Source organism: Cydia pomonella, chromosome 13 (genome assembly GCF_033807575.1).
Source record: "Cydia pomonella isolate Wapato2018A chromosome 13, ilCydPomo1, whole genome shotgun sequence".
NCBI lineage: Eukaryota > Metazoa > Arthropoda > Insecta > Lepidoptera > Tortricidae > Cydia > Cydia pomonella.
Window position 1 is genome coordinate 7,383,703 of NC_084715.1, and position 24,410 is coordinate 7,408,112.

At 36.2% G+C, this 24,410-nt stretch overlaps 1 protein-coding gene across 1 annotated transcript in view; it reads right to left on the reverse strand.

Annotated features, from left to right (window-relative positions):
* The window catches only part of LOC133524076 (metabotropic glutamate receptor 2-like), a 302,673-nt gene that overhangs the window by 64,546 nt on the left and 213,717 nt on the right, over window positions 1–24,410 (reverse strand). The window contains exons 4-5 of the mRNA XM_061859884.1: window positions 21,980–22,150; window positions 9,655–9,799 (exon numbers count right to left, since the gene is read on the reverse strand). Of these exons, the coding sequence (XP_061715868.1) occupies window positions 9,655–9,799; window positions 21,980–22,150 (316 nt within the window). The remainder of the gene's footprint in view (window positions 1–9,654; window positions 9,800–21,979; window positions 22,151–24,410) is intronic.

Genomic DNA, 24,410 nt, shown 5'->3' on the forward strand with positions numbered 1-24,410 from the left:
GCCTTCTTGGCTTACCGTGGGACTTAGTCAATTTGTGCAAGAATGTCCCTATAATATTTATTTATTTAATTTTACACAGATCGACCTAGTCCCACAGTAAGCTTAGTAAAGCTTGTGTGTGTACTAGTAGAAGATATACATAATATATAAATACTTAAATTTATAGAAAACATCCATAACTCGGGAACGAATATTTATGCTAAACACACAAATAAATGCCCTAACCAGGATTTGCACCCGGGACCTCCTGCTTCGTAGGCAGGGTCACTATCGACTAGGCTAAGAGACTGTTTAAGTTATATTTAGGCTGTATTTAACAATTTCCCCTGTAATTAAGTCTTTAGTTTCACGCAACTCGCCGCCTTCAATGGAAATTATTTTGCCACCATTTGATAGTTTTTGATTTTTTTAGTCATCATAGATATTTAATTTCACCAAAAAAACGTGGATGCTTTTTATTAGCCGCTTGCTTGGCTGATGTACCGTTTCCTTAGGTCTGTTACTGTGCTATTGTTTTCCGCTGAATTAATCTTATTTTAAAGTATTTTTTTTAGCTTAATATTGGGCACTTCCCGTGTTGAATGAACAATAGGTATACGGACAGTTCAGGCAAATGCCTGAATTGTAATAATTATTATTTGGTTACATTATGATATTTCAATCAATCAATCTAAAAAAATACAAATCTTACATTTTTAAGAATTGTATTCGTATCTTTTTTTTACATTGAAATTTTAAATTTTACATTAAAAATTTAAGAATTGTATTTTGTTAGATTGATGGATTGAAATATCATAATGTAACCAAATAATAATTATTGTTACAAACTAAATCCTTTCAGACTATTCTACTTATTAGCATTATCTCTATAATCCTCTGTTGTAGTTCCTCTTTTGTTGTATTATACCTACATACTAGTTATCGTACGTATTTAATTCTATATCCAAGTTTGTAACTTACGATTTGTAATTACCCCTCACTGCCCCATTTTCATTTATGACGCAAAATCACATAGTACGTGATAACGCTTTCTAAGCTACACTGTAACCTAGGCTACACAATACTTCCTACAAGGCACAAGTTCCAAGCTTGCTTAATTCAAGGCAAGAAGCCTGACAGAACAGAAGGTACATAATATACGTATTTTATAACAGGTGTGTAAAGCTAAACTAGGTAGTAGTAGTTAATTTGAAATAATGCGGGGTGAGCAAGGAAATGTATCTAAATAGACGTCGTATTAAAAGTTATTATACTTGCTTTGGTGAAGTTTAGTCTCCTGTGTTACGTACTTTTGAAATTTCATTGGTGCATTTGTCTGGAGTGTCACTTGCCTGAGAATCTAAAATTTAAATATATTCAAATAAATAATAACATATCTTTAATATCTATCTTCTCTTCTTATCTTTTATGTTATTATTTATTTGAATATATTTAAATTTTAGATTCTCAGGCAAATGAGACTAAAAAAAGCAATAAAGTGCATTTAATAATGTTATTAAGTGCACTTTATTAAATTCTTACCATAATTCCATAGTTTTGAACACAATATTTCCAGTTATAAACACAGTTATAATGAAATACTTAAGTTTTTAATCTACTTAACTTTGATTTATTTACTAAACTTGTGCTCCTTATCTTACCGTAAAGAGCAGAACCTATATAATATCACTATAGTGAGTGTTAAGCATGACCTGGCATGATACGTATGTACACTGGCGTTGCCTATTGGTTAAATATCTCTAAAAACAAAGTAGATGCAGGTGCCAAAATACGAGCTAAGTTTGACCTGGTTGAGAAATATTTGGATGCCGAGCTGAAATGTGGCAATAATATATTGTTCCTGTTACAAACATGTTTATACTCGAGTGTAAGTTCGGATTATGTATTCCTTTTAAGAAAATAAAATGCGAATAAGGGATGAACCTCCGACGCCTCGATCCGGACACGGTTTGTTCTATCAAACTCGGCATGTATAGACTTAGCTTAGACGGACTATACTTACTCGTCTGTTAAATATTACTGTACTTAATTAACTTATCGATTATCGCATCGCAGCAAAAATACTTGGCTCTAAACTTATTTTTCTTCAAATGTGCGATACGTATCTGTCTCGGCAACGGAATAGAGTGCAAACGAATATAAACTGAATATATAGTATCTTTTAAGTCATCCAGATAGTTTCATTAATATAATCCTTAATCCTTATGCATTATTAGTCTGCTCAATACATCTTTAGTACGTCCTTATATCGAAGGTGTTGACCGCCGTGCTTCCGCTTTCTTTCTGCTAATTCTGAGTAGAATATAGCTTTAGGCAAGCGGCGATCGTCCATTCGGAGAACATGCCCACACCATCTGAGCTGACGCTGCATCAATAGCGCCTCCATGCCGTACATCCCGGAGCGACGCAGAACTTCAGAGTTTGGTATACGGTCCTGCCACTTAATCCTAAGTATAGATCTTAGACATTTCAGAAAGTACGTGTCTAGTCTTTTGATATCTGGCTTGTACAGGCACCATGTTTCTGCGCCATATAGAAGGACTGGGATTATTAGGGCCTTATAGACGCTTATCTTTGTCTCAAGCTTGATATCGTGCTAAAGCGCCACCTAAAGGCGTGTGCGATCGATAATGCACGTTGGGAGGAGCTCGCTGCGAAACGGTCATCTTGGCGATCTATCATCTTCGAATCTACCAAGTCGTTTGAGGAAAACCGCCTCGCTACATTAGACGTAAAACGCCAACTACGCAAGGATAGACCTAAGCCCTCCTATGTGTATACATACAGCGCGGCCGGTTAACTATACTGTTGTGAATGTGAAAGGGTGTTTAAGAGCAAGTTTGGCCTGGCCAGCCACATAAGAGCTCATAAGAGGAAAAACCCTTGATTGCTGAGGTCGCCGTCATCGAAATCGATGTGGAGGACTATATACATCTTTAGTGCAAAAAGAAAAACATTAATGGTGTTGTAAGGTATATATATGGTAGGTGGTGTGTCACCTGTCATTGAGTTGCCACATTGTGGAAATAAGTGCTCTTTTGTTCACGCTTTCCTGTCATACGAGAATGTACCTATTGTTTTGTTACACCGGGTGTGAATTGTAACTGGGGTGAATGATTTATATTACGGTGTGAGTTAGACAAATGTATTTGCTTTACTAAATGAAAGGCGACTTTAATTGTATTTTATTCAAAAACGCAACAAAAACCTTAAAAGTTAATAATTATTTTATACACTGTTAATTGTTATACACGGTGCCTTTGAGCATTGCAAGAGATTTTAACAGTATATTCCTGATCATATTTAAATACTAAAATGTCCTATAAACTTTTTTGGAATTCGCCTAATTTCAGAGTTAAAGCAACTTACAAAAAACCATCTTTTTATTGTTAATTAGTGCAAAACGCCTTTTTGATGGCAACGTTGCCACTGTGGGACCGAGTCCAAATATCTATATTGATAATTAAATGTCAAAAACTGACAAGCAACACTTTGTAAATAATAGGTTTTACAAAAAAAAGTTAAAATTCTTTTTGTTTTACAAATAGCGTTTACATTTTATGTACATACAAAAAACCGAAAAAAAAAAACACTAACCGCAGGCAAATAACACTAGACTACAGGGCTGTGTTCCTGCCGGTGAGTAAGGTTGTCAGAGCTCAACGAGGGTGCGGAGAGTTAGGGTCGGCAACGCGCATGTAACTCCTCTGGAGTTGCAGGCGTACATAGGCTACAGAGACTGCTTATCATCAGGTGGGCCGTATGCTTGTTTGCCACCGACGTAGTAAAAAAAATTTTTTTTTTTGCGAAATTAACATTTTTTCATATAACATTTTTTCCTTCTTTTGGCCTCAGAAATGCGCGGTTAAAATCTCTCGGGCTCTTCGTGGGCACCTTGTATAATAATTTATTAACTGGCAAAAGCTAATAAATCCTATAGACCACACTGTGGCATGTATGGGACTGAGAGGTGAAATCAAACACAAGTGCTTACTCGCGAGCGTCTGTATTGTAACTAACTCAACATACATCGTCAACTTATGTATATCTATATCTTACACTACTACACACACCTCATCTGGGGGGTTGTTGAGAAAAAAAAATTGATGTAAATTAATTTTTTTTTATATAAAACTATGTATACACTATCAAACATTTTGTTTTATTTAAAGAAATCTAAACATATCGATAGTACAACAAAACACAATTATGAAATATGTTTACATAAAGTCAAACTATTAATGTTAACACAACATGACAAAAAAAAGAGCAGTGACACATGAGTCACTGGTTAAAAATCTTAGTCCTATTTTTATGAACAAGATCGATCTTACCATCTATTTCTAACTTAACATTTACTCCATCGTCCTCAATCACTTTAAAAGGTCCTTTAAAAAGATTATCAAATTTTTTTCCAGTTTCTGACTTAATCAAAACTAGATCATCCTTTTTATAAGTCACTGAGTTAGATAACTTATCATAATATTTTTTTCGTAATTCCTTAGATTTTAACAAATTTTCCTTGGCATCCTTATGAGCTATTTGTAGTCTGTATTTTAATTCTAGAGCATAATTATCGGGATTATACAGTGGTTGTACAGTTTTAATCAGATTACTAGGGATTTGACATTTCTTTCCGAAAACCAATTCAAATGGGGTATACTTTGTAATTGAATGTACTGTTGTATTGTATGCAAAGCACCAGAACGGTAGCCAATCGCTCCATGTGTCCGGGTGACCATCGCACTGAATTCTCATAAAAGCGGCTAAATGTTTGTGCATATTTTCCAAAGCACCTATCGATTGGTGGTGATAAGCGGTCGAATTAATCTTATTTATTTTTAGTAACTTACAAACTTCTTCCATAGTGGATGACATAAACTCGGTACCTCGGTCCGTTGATATCATACCTGGAATACCGTATCTTAATATAAAATTACTAACAAGAGTTTTTGCTACGCTAATCGCATCCTTGCGTTGCAATGGGTAAGCTTCAATGTATTTCGTTAGCTCGCATTGCAACGTTAGGATGTACTTATTACCTTCCGTATCGGTGTCTAGCGGTCCAAGCAAGTCGAGGTATATTTTCTCGAATGCTGACGACGCTGTTGTCGTGATAACCATAGGTTGTCGTATATTTTTAGAGTACTTTGTTACTTGACATTTACTGCATTTTTTCACGAAGTCTCTGACGTCACTCTCTAAAGTTGACCAATAATATTTAGACTTGATGTTACTAACCATTCGGCGAACGCCGGCATGTCCGCTTGTTGGTAGTAAATGATAGTCGTTAATGATAACTCGTCTCTCGTCTTTGTCATCTATTCGGATTATATTTCCTAGGATTTTTATTCGCGGTCCGGACCAGTCTTTCATCGTTTTTATTTCATTTAACAATGTTTTTATAAATAACGCGTTTTTATCATTTTTTATCATACATAACTCGTCTATATTTATATTTCTACAGAAATCACTCAACATATTCACAAATACGGCTCGCGTGAAATGAGACATATAGTTAAATGAGATATAGATAAATAGAGATGTCCCCTAAAATTCGTACGTTGTCCACGGCCCCTGTGAAAATTATTACTAGGTACAGTACCTCTATTAGTGGGATAGCGTGGTATCCATGGGCTGTGGTAGGCTCTGGCTCGATTGGGTTGGTAGCTGGTGGGCCCGCGCCCACGCCAGCCGTAGCGCTGTGGCTGCTGGAAACCTCTTCTGTAGCCGTAGTTCATGTTCATGACTACTGGCTCGGGCTGGGGTCGCGCCAGCTCCTCGTCTTGGGCAGCTCTGACAGCTTCTTTTAATTCTGTGTATTCTCGGGCTGCTAAAATGGTACTAAGACGGCGGTTCCTCAAACCGTCCGTGAATTTCTTTATAGCTAAGGACTCGTTGATTGGTCTAAGGACATCGCGCGCCTCGGGCTTCCCGTCGGCTTGCGCTATCGTTAGGCCAATGAACAACTCCTCGATCTTATCACCATATTGAGTAATAGACATATCGCGCTGTGTTATGTTATTTAATTGTTCAAGTAAAGAGACTGCGGATTTCTTCGGCAACAAATATTTTTGTAGATCAGTCACTAAATCGACAACAGTTTCATAACTCGATTTAAGTTTTAGTTGCGCAATTTTATTAATTCTTGTTTTAAGGACAAATGAAATTAGTATTTTTTTCTCGCAACTTTCGTTCAATATACTGTCTAGCATTTCAATACCGGAGATCATTTTTTCCACGGTCTCCTCCTTGCCGTCCAAAATAGGTATTAAGCTGTTCGCTTCCTTTATTTCGAATTTTTTCTCCATTTTAATTGGTTTTTCGGTTACACACTCTAAAACTTTATATTGTAAAATTTTACTATAAGCTTTATCTATTTTTTCACATAATAATTCTAAAATATAACACTCCTCGGGCTCAGACAGATCATCTAAATTAACAGAAGTGATTAAAGATCGATAGTCCTCATATATCAACTGTGCATTGTCAATTTTTTCCTGACCTTGTTTTAGTTGCCTTCTAGCCTCGCCTAATTTTCGTAGGTATATGCGTATATTTTCTAACTTATTATATATAGTCTGTAATTCTAAATTCATACCCTTAACATTTCCGACGCTTTTCACTCCCGACACTTTTCACTTCACACACACACTATACGTAGAACGCCGCGCTTTCATCCACCGCTTATGCGCCTTCCTCCTCGTCGTCCTTGGCCGGAACTGACTTCCTCATGGACAGCCTAGCTTGCAATCGTGCCCAAACTTCTCTCCTGACTTCTTTGTGTATGTATTTTTGCTGTGCCTTCTTGAAAAACTTGTACAGGACGCAGCAACCGATGAGGGCGAGTACGACGAAAAGAACGCTTATAAGGATGTTATTGACCTTTGTGTGATGCTCGCTCGTGCCCGTCGCATCATTCGATCCAACCGCATTCTGGGTGATCACAACCTCTTTCTCCTCCTGCTTGCTGTATCCTTGCCCCATCACGCCTGAGTTACTGTATTTTTTCTACACGAAAATTGTCCATAATCGTATTAATAGTCTGCAGTACTGTCGCTTACGCAGCCCATATTGTAATAATCACGCTAACACTGAGGCGGCGAAAACGCTGACACTAACATCGTGCGGCCCGGCGGAGCCCGCGCTCGAGGTCACGGTCGCCATGTGGCATGTATGGGACTGAGAGGTGAAATCAAACACAAGTGCTTACTCGCGAGCGTCTGTATTGTAACTAACTCAACATACATCGTCAACTTATGTATATCTATATCTTACACTACTACACACACCTCAACACATTTGAGCTCATAATTATTGAAGGTATTAGAAGAGTATCTACTTCTACATCCCCTTTTTTCTTTTTTTGATTGAAATTTTAAAATTGTATTATCCGCTCGTATTACAGACCACAAATTGTTTTTTAACTTGAGACTTGTAGTATTTCCTTATATGCTATGGCATTCGAAAACATATAAGGAAAATTTAGCTTTTCAGTATAACGTAGCAGTATTTATTACCTATTTATTTGAAATATAAATTGAATTGACACGTGTTAATGTGTCTCACGTGTCAGAAGTAGTCTATGTATTATGCCATCGCGTTTAATATTACCGCTAACTTCAATTGTGATTGTATAATTGAGTCTGATTTGTTACAAAATCGGTGTCAGAAAACGTAGTGATGGAACTATAGTCCGTTTTTTTGCATTAGATAGAAGGTAAGCGTTTTGACGTGTCTTTTTATTGAAAAACACTTTTGAGAAATAAGTCAAGGCAAATATGTAGCAGGTATAAATAATTATGATCTTTTACATTCTTTTCCTTTCATAGTTACTGATTTGTACAGTCAGCGTCAAATACTTTGTAGCAACCAAAGTAGCCAAATAGTTCGGTACACCATATATTTAGTATGGTGTACCGACCTATTTGGCCACTTTGACTGCTACAAAGTATTTGACGCCGACTGTACAAAAACGTTTTTCAATTAAAATACATGTCAAGATTGTTTACCTTTTTTCTAATGCGATATAATCGGCCAAGAGCATGTCGGGCCATGCTCAGTTCAGGGTTTCGTAGTTAATATTCTGCCAGAACAGCGCCTTCGCAGCGCTTTGTACGTTTTTTTACTGAGAATAGAAGATTTTTTGCAATAACCTGAAAACGGCTGGACCGATCATGTAGGCTATAGTTTTCATTGAAAGTATTTATTAAGCTTTTTTTCACGTTTTTTTCATATTTTTTGGACCCACGGTTCAATAATTAGAGGGAGAACTATTCAACGATACCCCACACCATCAGGTTAAAGCAGAAAATTAAAACAAACCATTTTGTATGGGAGGTACAGTCAGCATCAAAAGTAGCGGATCAAACAAGGATTCAAAAGTATCTACCATTCTGTAACAACTTAACAAAATGTGGTGGTTCTATATGTAGAACAATTAAGACGGTAAAAGATATACTTTTGAATGTAAATTTTAGAGATTTATCTATATTTGGAAAAGTTATCCGGAATATCAGATACTTTTGGCGCGTTGTTTCATCCGCTACTATTGATGCTGACTGTACTATAATTTCCGCGGACGAACGGACAGACGGACATGACGAAACTATAAGAGTTTCCAGGTGACTACGAAACCCTAATAAACGAACTATAGGCAAATGTAATTAAGGCTTATTTTTCTGGACTGGAAGATCATAAGATTCATAAGGCAGCCGCTTTCTGTGTCAGATCTTGGGATAAGGTTGCCAAGGACATAAAAGTATCCATCAATGTTAGTATTGTTTGTTATTTTTAATGTATCATAGTACCTACTACTTCGTAGGAAGCAAAAAATAAACTCAATACAATAATAATATAATAAAGCAGCCTAAATACGAAGTCATACATGTTGGCCGCGGATGGTTTTAATTAGGTAACTTCTAACTGCCTCTCTACCGCATTTAGAGCATGTGTTTACATTTTTTAAACCTTTTATTTTATAGACCATTTCATTAAGACGTCACTAGCGTCGAACAAGCTTTATCTAGCCGTCGCCACGTCACGTTCCAAAACCAAACATCCGTTTAAGAAAATTGCCGAATAAAGGTTTATCTCTTGTATCACGAGGCGCCGGGTCACTGCATTTTAGATAAATTGCGGCTGACTTGCCTGTGGCGATACCAGCTGCGCGACGAAGACAATTTTTCGCTGAAATGGTTACAGAAATTGAATCTATTGGAAGCCGGGTGATCACGAGTTGTGCACTTGGTTGGCTGGTTTTTATACATTTGGGCCTTGTTTCGGCGGAGATTGATCGATTGGGCTAATTTACGGTAATCGGTGGGGATTAGGTTGGTTTGTTGGCGGGTTGCGTCCAAATTACACGGTAAGTTTACAGGTTTTCATCATAGATGTCACTCACGATGGTAACGTTTTCCAAAATGCGCTAAAGTGCCGAAGAGAACCGTTTTTCGTATTGCGTTGTGTACTACATGAAATATAACTGTATAACTATCTTCATACGCCAGTTACCCCAGCCAAGTGCTAGCCAGCCAGTGTGTGTATCTTGGCAAAGGGTGGTGAACGTACGAACGTACTACGTTGCCTATAGGCTTGTTGAACAGCGTCTATATGACTGAGAACTCTTAATGACGATGTAGTGGATTGTCTTACCTCTCGCCCTAGGCTTGGTAAGCAGCTTCTGAACGATGCCGTCGTACACCGTCTCTGCAGCGACACCGGAGTCTTTTACCAGCTTCTCTTTTACAGCAATGCAGATTCCACTTCTACCCAAAAGTGCTTCTAGCTCTTCAAATGCCTGTAACAAAAATACAGTTTTATAGTCGGATGCTGCGTATGAACCACATTGCTTACCGTTGGTAAATCGTACACATTTTCACACTGTAACATAGCTTAAATACTTGCAGTTTATGCTAAAATGCTTCCGCATTCTGCGGTTGCAGACGAATTTACTACAGTAAACGCTCACACTGTATTTTTTTAGATTCCAGTATGGGGCTCTCTAAAAAGAGAGCGACCACGTTTCTAAAGATAAGGGAATGTGTGACAATCCTGAGCTACTTACATTTATTCATAAGGAAATTTAATCTAATCAATTCAATTCATATGAAGTGGTTTTTTTCTAGACCTAACCGAGGTTACATTCAGCAAGCGACTTCAATAACAGACTAAAGGTACCGCTCAGGTTAATGCAGCAGATAATGACGCGCTGCAATACCGCAAAAGTCAAAATCGACACTGTTGCCTAGAATTTTGACATTTGCGGCAGCAACGCAGTTGACAGTAACCTCGCGCTGCAATGCTGCTGCAGTAATACACCCGACTGTATTGCTGCAGAAGATCTCAAAAAGGTAATTTTATCAAAAAAATTACCTATATTAAATTTTGTATTTGCGGCAGTAAGCAGTCGCCAGCAACGCTGGTAGCAACGGCTGCGTCAATAATGCAGCAGTAATGCGGCTGCAGTTTTCTTGAACCTTTTCTCGATCAAACAAGATGGTTTGACTGCTAGATAACTCATGTAAACATTGTTTATTTAAATCTACCGCTAAATCTTAAAGCTTTTAAACCATCTACAAGCCATTTAATAGTTGAATGCTGGTCTCGCAGTTCGTTTAAAGTTTCTAAGCTTTAGCTCCAGAATAATAGCTGTATTTTAAACTTTTTGATACTGAGCTAAACTACAAAGTAGTGTAATTCACCTTGTTAGGTGTTCAATACAAAATAGCATTGTGCTGCGGTTGCATTGTGTTGATGTCGTGCTATTGTGTCAGCGTGAAGAGGTAGCCTGGAATCATTTCTTGAATTAACGGTTGAAAATGTATATAGCCTCGGCCCGTGACTGCGAAATTTGTTAAAACTTTTACCCTCCTTTGAGCTGTTGTAGTAGTATATAGTAGTAAACACTTTATTGTACAAAACAAGTACGTAACACAGAGAGAATATAGTAAATTTGTGTGTGGTCTCTCTTGTCTTTCCTATGTCACTAAATAATAAAAATTATTTTAACTTAAACTTTGGCATTGCATACGTACCGCACTCTAGAATCAAAACAAGTGTTACGTTTAATTAACCAAAGCGTTAGCGAAGGTCTTTGTTTTCACTTGGGCCAAATGCTTTCGTATCTCCGGTTGTTCTCCGCTACAGGTCGCAATTCTCATCCGATCCTCGTGAAATTTTGTGACCAGATTCCATGATTAAATATATTTTTTTGTCGATCCAGATTTTGGGTAATTTTCAAAATGCGGAATTGGCATAAAGGACTTTAGCGCCAATATTAGCGTCTATGTCGTTTAAGATTATTCTGAGTTCACTGTGATAATGACGTAACTAAGTATTTTTCACTTTTGCAGCTTATCGCGAGGTCTACAGCTCCACTAGTGATATTTTCCACACATAGCGTACTAAATAAAATTTGCAGCCACAAACAACGTGCCGAGTTTTCCTTTATTTTTAAACCACCCGCGGTGTTTAGTTGTGTACACAAATTTTCATCCTCTCCTGGTCCGGAAGCCGGATTTTTCCGGCCGTTGGTGATAAACGCGACTTACGGCTAGCTCGGGGCGGCGGTTTCTACAGTATTTTCTCTTAAACACCGACCTTTATTCGATTTATTTTCACTGTATGTTGTTATGTTAACATACATGTTTTTTTTTATAAAGGGCTATTTACCTACATGGTACAAGTTTCAGAAGAAGATTAATAAGATTTGATTTTATTTTATTGAGTCGTATGGCATAATGTTTAACACAAAATACAGCTATAAATATAGGTTGAGGGCAGTCAGCCATTTGATGGCCTCGTCGCTAAGGGTGATCAGGTCTTCAGGAGGTCCATTGGCATAGCGCCTTATGTGACAATCCTCGATAATGTGTTGGATTGTTTATGAAGCCTCGCCACAACCCCCTGGCTTCCAGCCATCCAAAGCGGCGTTTAAGATTTGATAAAAAGTGTTTACGGATTTCACGATTTGAATGATTTGGAAAAGCGAGTAATTTGAACCCGCGTCATTTTACGACTATGTTTGAGCTAGAGAAGGAGAGCTATATGAGCGTTAGTGCCGTTTTCGTATACACTCAAAAGCAATGAAAATAGGTGAAGGTCCGGAATTTCAATACAAATTCTTAATCATTTCAGCTTTTTTCTCGACCACTGTTGAGCAATGAGCATACCTTAAAGAGAGAACATCTCTTCAAGTCACATTCTTGACCCGTTGTGTTTTATCTTGGTTTCTAAATTATTTTTAAATTAGTTTTTTCGAGTAATTAAAGTAAACTAAAATCATTAGTGAAGGTTAGACCCACGTGTGGCATGTAAAACGATCATTAGGAAAAGCAATTAGCGTTACTATTAGGCCGTGTAGCAGGAAAGACTATTAATGAAATTAGTAACAACATGATTCCGCTTTTATTTGCTGAAACTACGTGAAATGTTTTAATTGTTTCATGATAAAATGTATTGTAATACTATGATTAAGGATTAAAAAACCATATCAAGGCTAAAGGGATTAAACATTCATTTTCAGTTATCATGCTCGTAAAGTTGATGTACAAGTCGCGTGTAAGCGGCATAAATTTGATATTTATGCTCCAGTGTAGACATAAAGTAAAATTATTTATTACGAATTTTATTAACTTAGGACAAAAGTACCTGAGGTATACACTGCCACTGCTGCAGCTGGATAATCTACTTTTGTTATAGGGTAAAACCCAGATAGATGGCCCAGTTGGATAGTTGCCTCACTTTAAAAAAATCTAACACTTCCCAATATCGTAACGAAAAAATAATAACTATTAAACACCGCCCGCGACTTAGTCCGGCGTAGAAGTCGTTAAAATTGTTGTTGAATTTCAAATAATCCTTTTCAATGCACTTTTGCAACCTTTGAATATAAGTATATAAATCAATAAATAGTTTTCATATAGTGCTGTATTATACAATAGGAGCACTAAAGCAGAGCGTTTGAAATTTTGCTCATACCAATGATTCTCTCGGAACGTAATGAACGAAGTACTGAGTTCGATATATAATATACGAGTAGTCTTTGGCGAAGGCGAATAGTTTTTGTTTTGCAACGGGGCAAAGTTGTTGTTTAACTGCTTGTGCTAATATTGATATCCAAGCAAGCGAAAGATTCTTAAATTGGTTCTAAAAGTGGAATCTTGAGTGTTGTGAGTTTCAAGGCACGATGGTTAAACAAACTTTGGTACTGACAATAGAAAAAAAAAATAACCACACAAAGGCGAGAAAAATACTTACTGTAAAATATCAAGATTGTATGAGAGATGTACATTTATATATAAGTAAATATAAAAAACAATTTTAGACAAGTGTTTTTATAACATTTTTTACTTAGTATGCCATAATAATATATTTATATATTTAAAGGCATTATACATTTCAAAGATACTTTAGTGGCTGATTTAGAACTGACCGTGGCATGTTTACCTGATCAACGATAATGATATATTTTTACTAAAAAAACAAGAACAAATTAAACTAATAATCACTAGATAGCGTGTTTTTCGTATCTGCTGTTGATTTTATGTCAGCTCTTATCGAAATTTTAGAGCTTTTATTTGGTATGCTACGGCTAACTTTTAGCTAACTTCATATAAAGGGAAAACATACAAAGTTGTTATGTTTCTGAGAATCATAATTAGTAAAGTGCATTGAATCCTTAACTTTAGTGTATATAATTTACAGAACTAGTGCTTAAGTTTAAACAATACAGATAAGGGTTGCGGTATGGCCAAAACATTTTAAAGTGTGCTTGTAATACTTCTATATTATACTAAGCTCAGCGAGGGTGGGGGGGGGGGGGGGGTTACGCCCTTACCGGGCCGTATGCTTGTTTGCCACCGGCCTAGTATAAAAAAAAACACGTTTAAGTAGTTGGATCACAAATGTTCGTCTAGCGACCTTCACCAATGAGAAGTTTTGGCCGAACGAAGGGTGTCAAGTTTTGGCATTTCCGCGGCCGGCTCCCTGACACTGCGGGATCGCAACCGTAATGTGATTTGTAGTGTTTAGTTAAAAAAAAAATTATAACATTTATGCTAGTTTTAGTTTTAGTTGCCTGAAATAAATTTTCATTCCATTTCATTACTCTAATATTTATCTTATCTACGATTGTAACATACTACAAAACTCGAATGAAATTAAAACTTTTCAAGGTATTAGTTGCATGTATGTTATCCCTAAGGCAAAATAAGTTATTTTTAACTGTCATTGTCACACTTGCCGTTAATGTCATAATTACATCCACTCACGCAAACAAGTTGGCCGTAACGAAATATTCAAGCATAAGTTTTATTGATTTTCAAAGTTCCAATAAACATAATTGAATATGACAAACTTTGATCCATGTTGGCAAATATTAAGTTTAATAAATATATATACATTTCTGAGTCATGGGTGTTTACTATGTATTCAAGTATTTATATATTAGATATATCGTAGTCTGGCTGCCAACAACACAAGCCTACTGTGGGGCTCAGTCAGTTCGTGTAAGAATGTCTAATATATATTTATTATTATTATTATTATTCATCAATAGGGTAGCCATAATCAAAGACGAGTACATAATAAGATATTGTAATAAAGTATTGTAAACGAAATGACTTTGTATTAGAATTAGCATAAGGGAAGGGAAAATGACGAAGCTTGTTGCGGATACGGATATTGTTTATGTGGTTGTATCCACCTGAGGAAGCCTACGTTGCGGATCTAAATTTGTCAATCTTTGAAATTACCTCATTCTAATGTCAGTGTAAATTATTTTATCCAAAAAAGTAAAAAAAAGGAAAAAAAAAATGCATTGTAACATTTACATAAGCATGGTTGTTTAATATGTTCCAGTCGTAAATAATGGTTGGACGATATTTGGCTGACGATCAGTCATTATTAGTAATTGTCTATAGTGTAATTACAACGTAGGAGTATCTCCCACCCACGTGTATATTCAATACCCCATGGTATAGGTATTCAAAATATTCGCCCACGTACGATAATATAAGAAATGGTAATAGAATAAAGTTAGTAATGAGCAAGGATAATTATTTTTCATTTCTCATACTATGGAAGTGGGTCGTTGTTGATCTATGAAGTGTGCAAGAAGTAATATGTGTTTGCACTAGAGCATTTTACTTTCAAACCACGTTTTATATCAGTTTTTTACGTTTACTTAAGCGATTAAAATTTAGTTTTAAACGGATTCCTGGTACAATTTCAATTCTGATATATAATTCCCCGTTGCATAAATAACAATATTTTGACCTAAATTGTTAATTGAAAGTACCCTCAAGAAATACTTAAAAACTTCTTTAGCGGCGCTGTGCACTTTTTGTGATGGGGAAAAAATGTTAAACTCGCGACGGGTCACGAGACCGACAGATTCGTCAGATTGAAAATTCGTAAGACGGACACGTGACCTGATCGAAAAACTCCATGATGGTTCTAGTAATGATGATGGTGTAAGAGTCGTTGAAATTATGGATTGAAGTTGATTTTTCTGAGAGATAAACTTTTTAATGTTTAATAATTGTAATAGTTCTGAAGTGTTACACATTTAATGTAATATAAATTGTCATGTTGTACGATAGCGCAATAAATGAATATTGTGTTTTACCACATAAATGACCTAGTATTAAGACATGACATGTAAAATATATTTTATCAATAAATTATCGTATCGTATCGTATCGTAATGATAGTACTTTTGTACTGATAATTAAAGCAATTCGTGCAAAATTATTCCCTAACCATTCCAAAACATCAAAAATGCACAACGTTAATATTCAAGTTTTAAATTCTGCCGGCACTCGGAGCGCAACGCGTTGTTTGTTTTATTGGTTCTTTTTTATTTCTTGTTGTTGTCAATATATTTTCTTCTTTCTAATAATTGAGGTGTTGCCTGAATAAATAATATTCTATTCTATTCTATTTTAAAGAAAGAGTGTTTAATCAGGTGAAAGGCATAATTTCAGCCTAGAACTATATTGGCACTCGAACGCAGTCAGATCTCGACTGAAATGAGTGCCTTCCCTTGGTTAACAATCTAATAGTAATTGCTTTAGTGAATGCTCGGAACTGAACAGGAATATGAGGAGCATAATTCGAGTTGATAACAACACGCGACTACTCTCATAATTAGAATTTGCCAGCCACTCCGTTAAAATGCTTCCACAGGCGTGGAACAATAATATGCAAGGAATTATGTAAATTATATGTCAGTAGAGTAATGCAACTGTACAGTTATTGTCGAAGTTTCGCAGAGTTTTTGTCTACGGGTTTTCGGTGAAAGGGACCATACCTATTTATATACAGATGACATTCGGATGTCAACTGCAGCTGCGTTACTGTAGCGACATTACTGCTGCAGTATTAATTCCGCCGCTGCATCTGTCCATTTCCTTGCTAAAATGAATGACAGATTGAACGTCATAATCGCGGCAGTAACGCGGCGAACGTCCCTCATTTTATCAAGCAAAGATACAGCGCCCCCGTCAAGCCTAGCTGCAGTTGCCATCCGAATGGCACCTTAAGTTACACCACCTTAAGTCACGTTAATGTTTGCGGAGGCGCGCGTGGACAGCTTCTCTGCCATCATGCGCAAGCGCGCCGCCTCGCTGATCTAGGATGAGGGCCAGCACCAATAGCATCCTAGCAATGTTTGCAAGCAGGTTGGATGGTGCGGATCTGAATCACTGCAGTGCGCTCCATGTATTGGACAGTATGTAATGTATACTAACACTAGATGTAAGATAAGTAGGTAGGTACTAACATTGACATGTAATTTTGGCAATTTGTTATATCTAATTTTAAAGTAATCTATTAATTTATTACAATGTTCAATTTTATTAATTAACTAATTTATTTATTTTGTTGTAATGTATTATGTTTGTGGTTGTGTTTGGTTTTATGATCCTAGATTGTCAAAATAAATGATAATTTAATTTAATTTAATGTATTAGAAAGTACATTTATCTAGTAATTAAATTCTTAACTGTATCATACTTATACGTTTAGCTTGAAATGGTGCTATTTACGAAGTTTCCTTAGAATTAAAAAGTATGTAGTACAAATTGCGCCTGTTAGGAGTTTGCCCGAAGCAGATAAGGCTATGAAAAGTTCCTACAAGAAATTCTTCTGGTACTTATCTCAATTAGCATAGTTTAAGATAAGAGTTAATTTCAGTTACGAGTATCTTAACTTATTTTACATTTTGTTTTCTACAAGAAGAACAATTTGTAAGACAAGAAAGTCTTGAAACTTGAAAGTAAAGAAGCTGCTAGCTTTTCCGTCACCTAAAATGTCTTCAACGAGCCTTTAAAATCAGTTATTAGTAATTAAAGATTGTGGGATTGTGAGAACGAATGAAGCCATTTAACTTCTCATTTACTCTATAATTTATTTCAGGCTTTGACATTTTTGTTGTCAGAGGCTGTTTTAAAATTCGTTTACGAGTGTGTTGCCCGATTAAGGGCTAAAGTATATAAATTGGGGATTGTGTCGGGTGAATCCGGCTTTAGTAACCCTTTCTGACTATGTATTCACATTGCTTGAGTTGCATTGGGTTCTGGAGAATACCAGAATAAAACCCTCCACATTCGGTGACGTGATGGTCGTTTGCAATATTGGCATTTCGCCCGTATTACCCAATTACTACATATAAATATAAACTGAAATAGATATGATATACATCTAGTATTAGGTAGTTGATATTATTTTAGAATATTAAATCTTTAGTTTATAATCAGACATTAATAAAAATAATTTGATTTGATCTCTAGTTGTCCCTACTGTAAAAAGTGTATTAGTTTTGAAGTAGTTGGTTCGCCTAGTATTTTTCCCTTCTGGGGCTCATTTCTCGAACAATATTGGTATTATAAGTGTGTTATCTAATATTATAAGTGTGTTGCCATGGTAACCCATACGACATGACTGTTTGTGGACTAATAATATTAGTCTAATATGGTTCGAGATATGGGCCCCAGTCTGGCGGGACTGGAGTGTATAATAAGTTAATAAGCACTTGATTTTAGAAAAAAAAAAGATTATTACTTACTTATTTCTTAATAGTTATTATTTTTATTAAAAAACAAAACTAAGTAGTTCAACCCGTTCTACTGTTGGAAAGCGCTGTTAGAGCGAAAACACAATTTACACTATACGACGCCGTGTTGTGGCACGTAAATAAATGAAATAAATGATTTTCTATCTCTCTCGCTTGCCTATGCTCCAGGGGTAAGTAACTTTCGTCAAACTATAAATACTGGTTCACCGGAGCGATTGATTCGCTGAGCTCTTGGAATAACACCCTTGCAGGATTATAGCGGGAGCGGCCCGTCTCGTTCAGCACTGCTTAAAAATAATGTTGACTTTAAAACATGGGTGCTTTAAACTTAATAAACTAGTGGCTCAGTAAGCTGTAGAGCTCGCGATAAGATTAATAAGTTTAAAAAATATAAAAACAAAAAATACGTTGAGTCATTATGTTAGCGTACTCACAATGGTCTTAAGTGGCATTGAGTACAATAACACTAAAGTCATTTATGCCAATTTTCACCACCTTGCACATTTTTCAAAAAATGAAACGACAGAAAAATTATATCTAATTCATTAGTAAAAATCCTCTCAAAATTTCACGATAATTGGTAAAAGTATCTACATTTTGTGAGCGATTGACTGTATGACAGGATTAAAGCGATATCACTGCTTAACGCGTTTTATAATATCATCTATCGAGCATAACATCGCATCAAGGTGACTAAGACAACTAATCAAAACTTATCATTATTACCTTATAAGCTAGAAAATAATGACCAATATACTTTGTATAAAAAAATAACTTTTTTTACTCGACGACTGCAATAGTTGAATTAAGGTTTCGTATACCAAACTATCGTAAAAATATCGTTATTTATGGAATGGGGAGGTAATTATCAGACTGGAAATTGTACAACAAATCCATTTAAAATCAAAAATTTAATTGCCTATCGTAAAAAAAACTTTACTTAGAAAGTACTTCTGCGCTAGAGTTTACAGTAAAATACATTCTAGAGCAGAAAGTTATCATTTTCTTCACACTTTTTAGAACAAGAACGATCCACTTTCAGAGAATGAGAAATGAAAAAGTATTGTATACAATAGTTATAGTATAAAAAATTGCAATCTCGTACCTTGCGTAGGCAGCAAGCTTCGTTGCCTTAACACTCGACTGAAAAGCTCTCTATTATATCACTATTGTATATCAAGTGTGTTCTATTTCAAGTGTAGGTAGTGTCTCCTGGAATGTGACTGTAAGTACACTTCTGGAGCAAATAACATTTATTTGTCTTCTCTCAACCCTCGTTATGTACGAGTAATATATAACTTCGTTATGCACGGGAAGCAAAGAAATTGCCTTACATTACACACGGAATAGAAAAATGACCCAGTATTTCAACACGCGGATTATATTACAGGACGTGTTAACGAGAATGTTATGATCATACGCTAAGTCGACAACTAGTTTATTTTCCTTTGAGAGCTCGAGTTTAATTTACGGATACACATTAAACAACCTTAACTTGCCAAAGCTCGCTGCACAGTTAAAGACACGTTATGCAGGGAAGTAAGTTTAGCGTGAGTTAGTGCTAGAAATTAGTGTTGGATTTAGTTCAAAAGAGAATAATAATTGCATTTAGAGCAGATGATAAATAACACATGCTGCAGATGTTTTACTGTATACGCGCCAGCAGCGCCTGGAAGCTATAAACTGTCCTAAATACATAACATATTAAGAAGTTAGTTGAAAAAATAAATATCTGTTTTTAAATAAATATAAATGTTTGCGGACAATCTGACACAAATCGACCTAGCTCCAAACTAAGCAAAGCTACGACGGTAGGCGACGATATAAATAGGAATATAGATAAATACGTCCGTAAATACATACAAAACATCCATGACTCGGGAAGAAACATCTGTGTTCATCACAGAAATAAATACCCTTACCGGGATTCGAACCCATGACCATGGCATGAGACAGGGTCAATAGGGAGAATAGAGTCCATCTATTTAAGCTAACTTTGCGCTGATCAAAGTGAGGCAGTGACATTATAAACGTCACATGTTAATAGAAATTTGACTTTCCCATGCAGTGTTATCGTGGTCCGACTTTGGGCTGACGTGAACGTGGTTCTCTGGGCAAATATATATTTCGTTTTGTCACCGTATTTTATAAAGTTATACTTGGATTTCACGGGCCCTTATCCCGGTCTTTTGATAGGATTGTGTGGATATAGATATAGATCCAACACGTATAGGCCCCTCGTAGAGTTTTAATGCCATGAAGTACGCCTGCTGGAACCCTTTCACAGGCGCAACAATAGACATCCATGAACCGACCGCAGCAGGCATTGGGACTATCATAAAAAAAAACCGGCCAAGAGCATGTCGGGCCACGCTTAGTGTAGGGTTCCGTAGTTACTCTTCCGTCACAATAAGCTAAACTGGAGCTTAAAGTATAGTAAATTGTTAACCAAGGGATGAAACGGTACCTTTCACCCGAGTTAAACAAATAGGCAAATTTGCATAATCAGTACCTAATTAAAGTAAGTCTTTTTACTATGAAGGGAAAACTTTTTGCGATAACTCAAAAACAGCTCAACTGATCATGTCCGCTATAGTTTTCATTTAATGTCTGTCTTAAGTTCTACTTCCACGATTTTTTTCGTATTTTTTGGACCTATGGTTCAAAAGTTAGAGGGGGGGGACACATTTTTTTTTTCTTTTGGAGCGATTATCTCCAAATATATTCACTTTATCAAAAAATGTTTCTTGAAAACCCCTATTAGTTTTGTAAGACCTTTCCAACGATACCCCACACGCTAGGGTTGAAGCGAAAAAAAAATTCACCCCCACTTTACGTGTAGGGGAGGTACCCTAAAAAAATTAAATTTTTAGATTTTATTGTACGACTTTGTCGGTTTTATTGATTTATATATCCATGCCAAATTTCAGCTTTCTAGCACTAACGACCACGGAGCAAAGCCTCGGACAGACAGACAGACAGACAGACAGACAGACAGACAGACGGACATGGCGAAACTATAAGGGTTCCGTTTTATGCCATTTGGCTACGGAACCCTAAAAATGACCAGTATAACGGTCTATGGATTGAAGTTTGTGTAATTGCAAAGACGTCCAGACACCTGCCATAACAATGTTTTCACTAGTTATTGAGACAGGCGGTGACTTTCCGTCCATGAGGTGGACCCTTGAAACTACCACCGTGAAGATGACCAGGATCAACACCTATGTGAGCGGCTCAGGGTATAGAGAGGTGTACACCGCTTTCTATCCAGTGGCTGATGACAGCCACTGTGCCAACTCGCGTCTTATACATGTTTCACTTCCACCCCTGGAGCATATAGCTTTAACGACTCCTCTCTGGACGGCCAATGAAGGTAAGCCAGAGTTGAGAGTACTCTTGGGGTCCACTCAATAATTTAACTTTTGATATACGATAGTAATTTTACGCACTTTGCGTTCAAGTTACAAGTAGGCATTTCATTTATTGGGCTTTACTAAATCTGAAATTCATATTATACCACGTCCATAAAAGCTACAAGCGCAGAAAATACCTAATGTTTATTTTTCATTGTTAACAATGAAAATGAAAAACGCTTGTTTGTTGTTTCTGTTTGTGCAGTGTTAAAAAAATATAGCTTTTGTATGTTTTGTTGGTTGGCACTATTGTATTGCGCTTTTGACCGATTTAAGTAAATACATTGAGTAATTTACAAAATGTATCATAAGCCACGTATATTTTTCTAAAAAAACAAACGATTTTCTTAAAACTAGGTTTTGAAAAACACGTGAGTCTGAGATAAGATAGACTTCAAAAAACTGCAAAAGTTTTGTCTACGGATTTCATTTCGAACGATCTTAAATCTCTGCAGTAAAAATTAGTAATTTACATAATACCAACCTTGATACCATAGCTGGACTCTTCGTAGATGATAGAGACGTAGCTCCAGTTGAGCTTCTTTACGATCTCCACCATGGCTCGCACTTGGAACAGGTCCGAGGGAATAGTCCGCGTGAAGTACTCGAAGCGAGCCTTGTTTGACAGCTCGGGGGACGTTGAGAAGAACGACACCTGTCAAAGAATAAGTCACATTTTAATAAGTTTTTTTTATTTATTTATTTAGAAACAAACAGTCATTCAATAACATTCATCAGTCGATTAAGAATTAGTAAATAGACCTATAGTTTCCTTAATTTACATATCAAAATACGAAGCTGCACTTTTCATTCATCATTTTAAGAAGAAAAAGAAGAAAGAAGAACTGTCAAAAAACTAGCCACTATGGAACTTATATGTGCATGACATGACATATGTCGAAACTTTAAAGAGCCATATGTACTGTAAAACGTTGTACGATACACGTGCGAATAGGTAATCGTGCCGATTTAAAACATTCCCTTCGGTTGTGTTTTAATTTATTACCACTCGTTGCGAATTTCCTATTTTCTGCAATTGTATCGTAAATAACTATTAAACATAGGAAAAAACCCTATTAACTAAGTGACAAACATCAGTAACAGCAGTATTAAAACAATAGTAGGTGCACTTTTTAGTTAAGAAATAATCAAATTTGAATGTAACATTCGTAAGATTTGCCTAAATTGTGGCGACAGAAATGTCGGAAAGAAATAAGTAGTCACAAAAATAAAATGCCATAAAACCCGGTGCTGTCGTAACAATTACGCTGCATGTAGAAAATTAAAAATTTGGTGGAGCATTTATTCGGTGAAGAAACAACAGATTTTACTTTTAAAAACATTGTGTCATTTTATGCCTTTTTTGTTCGCCGTCGTATCCCCTTTTTTATGCCGAGGCATGGGCTATAAATTTTGTAATAGCCCTGTAGGGCACGAAACGTAACTGTCACTGTCGCACTAATATGGAGTGACAGAGAAAGATAACGACGCTGCACTACGGAGCGTTAACGATTGGCACGTTGGCTAAGCACCATGTACTTTACGATACCTTGACTATTTCCGTCAGTGTAGATTGATCTGGGGGCCGATGTTGGTTTAACAATTTTGTTACGGTTTTGATTTTGTTTTGACCTTGAAGATTGCTCATGCTGATTGGTGCAATGAAAGTCGTTCATGAGATACGCATCAATTACCAATACGATAGTTAAGGTCGCATCAAAACTAAATCAAAGACATAATAATTTGTGAATTCAGAATCGGCCTCCTAATTCCTGCATGGCTGCTTTGTGACATGCTCACTGTATACCAATTAGTGGTACCTATTGAGACTTGCACTATTGGCAATAACCCACCTATTGCTAATCAGTGGAAATCGATATGGTTATCTTACTTATTGTTACATTATTCACATTGTTAGGTCGCGTGAGATGTCAATTAATACCTATTATTATAATTTATAGTAATGAGAGTCCCATTAGACATGAAGTCTGATCTGATGCTTAATGATAGCGTATATCTATTTGCTCATAAATTTCCATAAATTCAGCTAATTAAGGTCTAAAATGGTTTGGAAGCATGAAACATTTAAGGTGTTTTAGAAATGAGTAGGCAGTAACATTGATCGAATGATCATATATGTTAAATCATTCATTACCTATACATTGGCAGCTAGTGTCATTAAATGCCATTAAAGCTGGGTAAGCGATAATATGAGACGAAATATTAAATATTAATGAGTATTTTACAATAATGGTGTGTTTGCTATTAGGACTAGGCTGTTGGCTTGGAATTTTATAAAAGGCTTCCGTACTAATTTTAAACCGCCATCAATGCCATCCCCGATCAGGATGGATAAAAAATACCCCCTTTAGTTTAATTATCAATGTCAATTTCATATCCCTTAAGTACTTTTTGAAAAACATTTTTTTTAACAACTAGGTACCTCAAACATCTACAAAATCTTCTATACAAACTTTAATATTTATAATATTCAGTCATCATCAAATTCGGTGAAAAACTCGGGTCATATGCTCCCCAAGACCACAATACTTGGCCCCTTTATCGCTGTCATTATTTCTCATTAGTTTAGTTTACTCAGGGTAGATCCAACTTTTTTCAACGGCTTGGCAGTCTTGGGGCTTGCCATGTTAAACCAAACACGTAATGTTTTAAGACAAAAAAACTTTACTAGTACAGTCACGTCTGGACACATCGACATGATCGAAGTGCCAAAAATATGTATACACGGCTTTATGGCCCATATATTAGGGTAGTGTATACATATTTTTGGCACTTTGTATGTATATGTATAATGTACACATGTATGTGCAGTTGCAAGTGATGGCTAACGATGCTGAAACCTAGGCTCTCTCACTCTATGGGTCTAATAATGATTCTAAAAAAAACTTAACTAA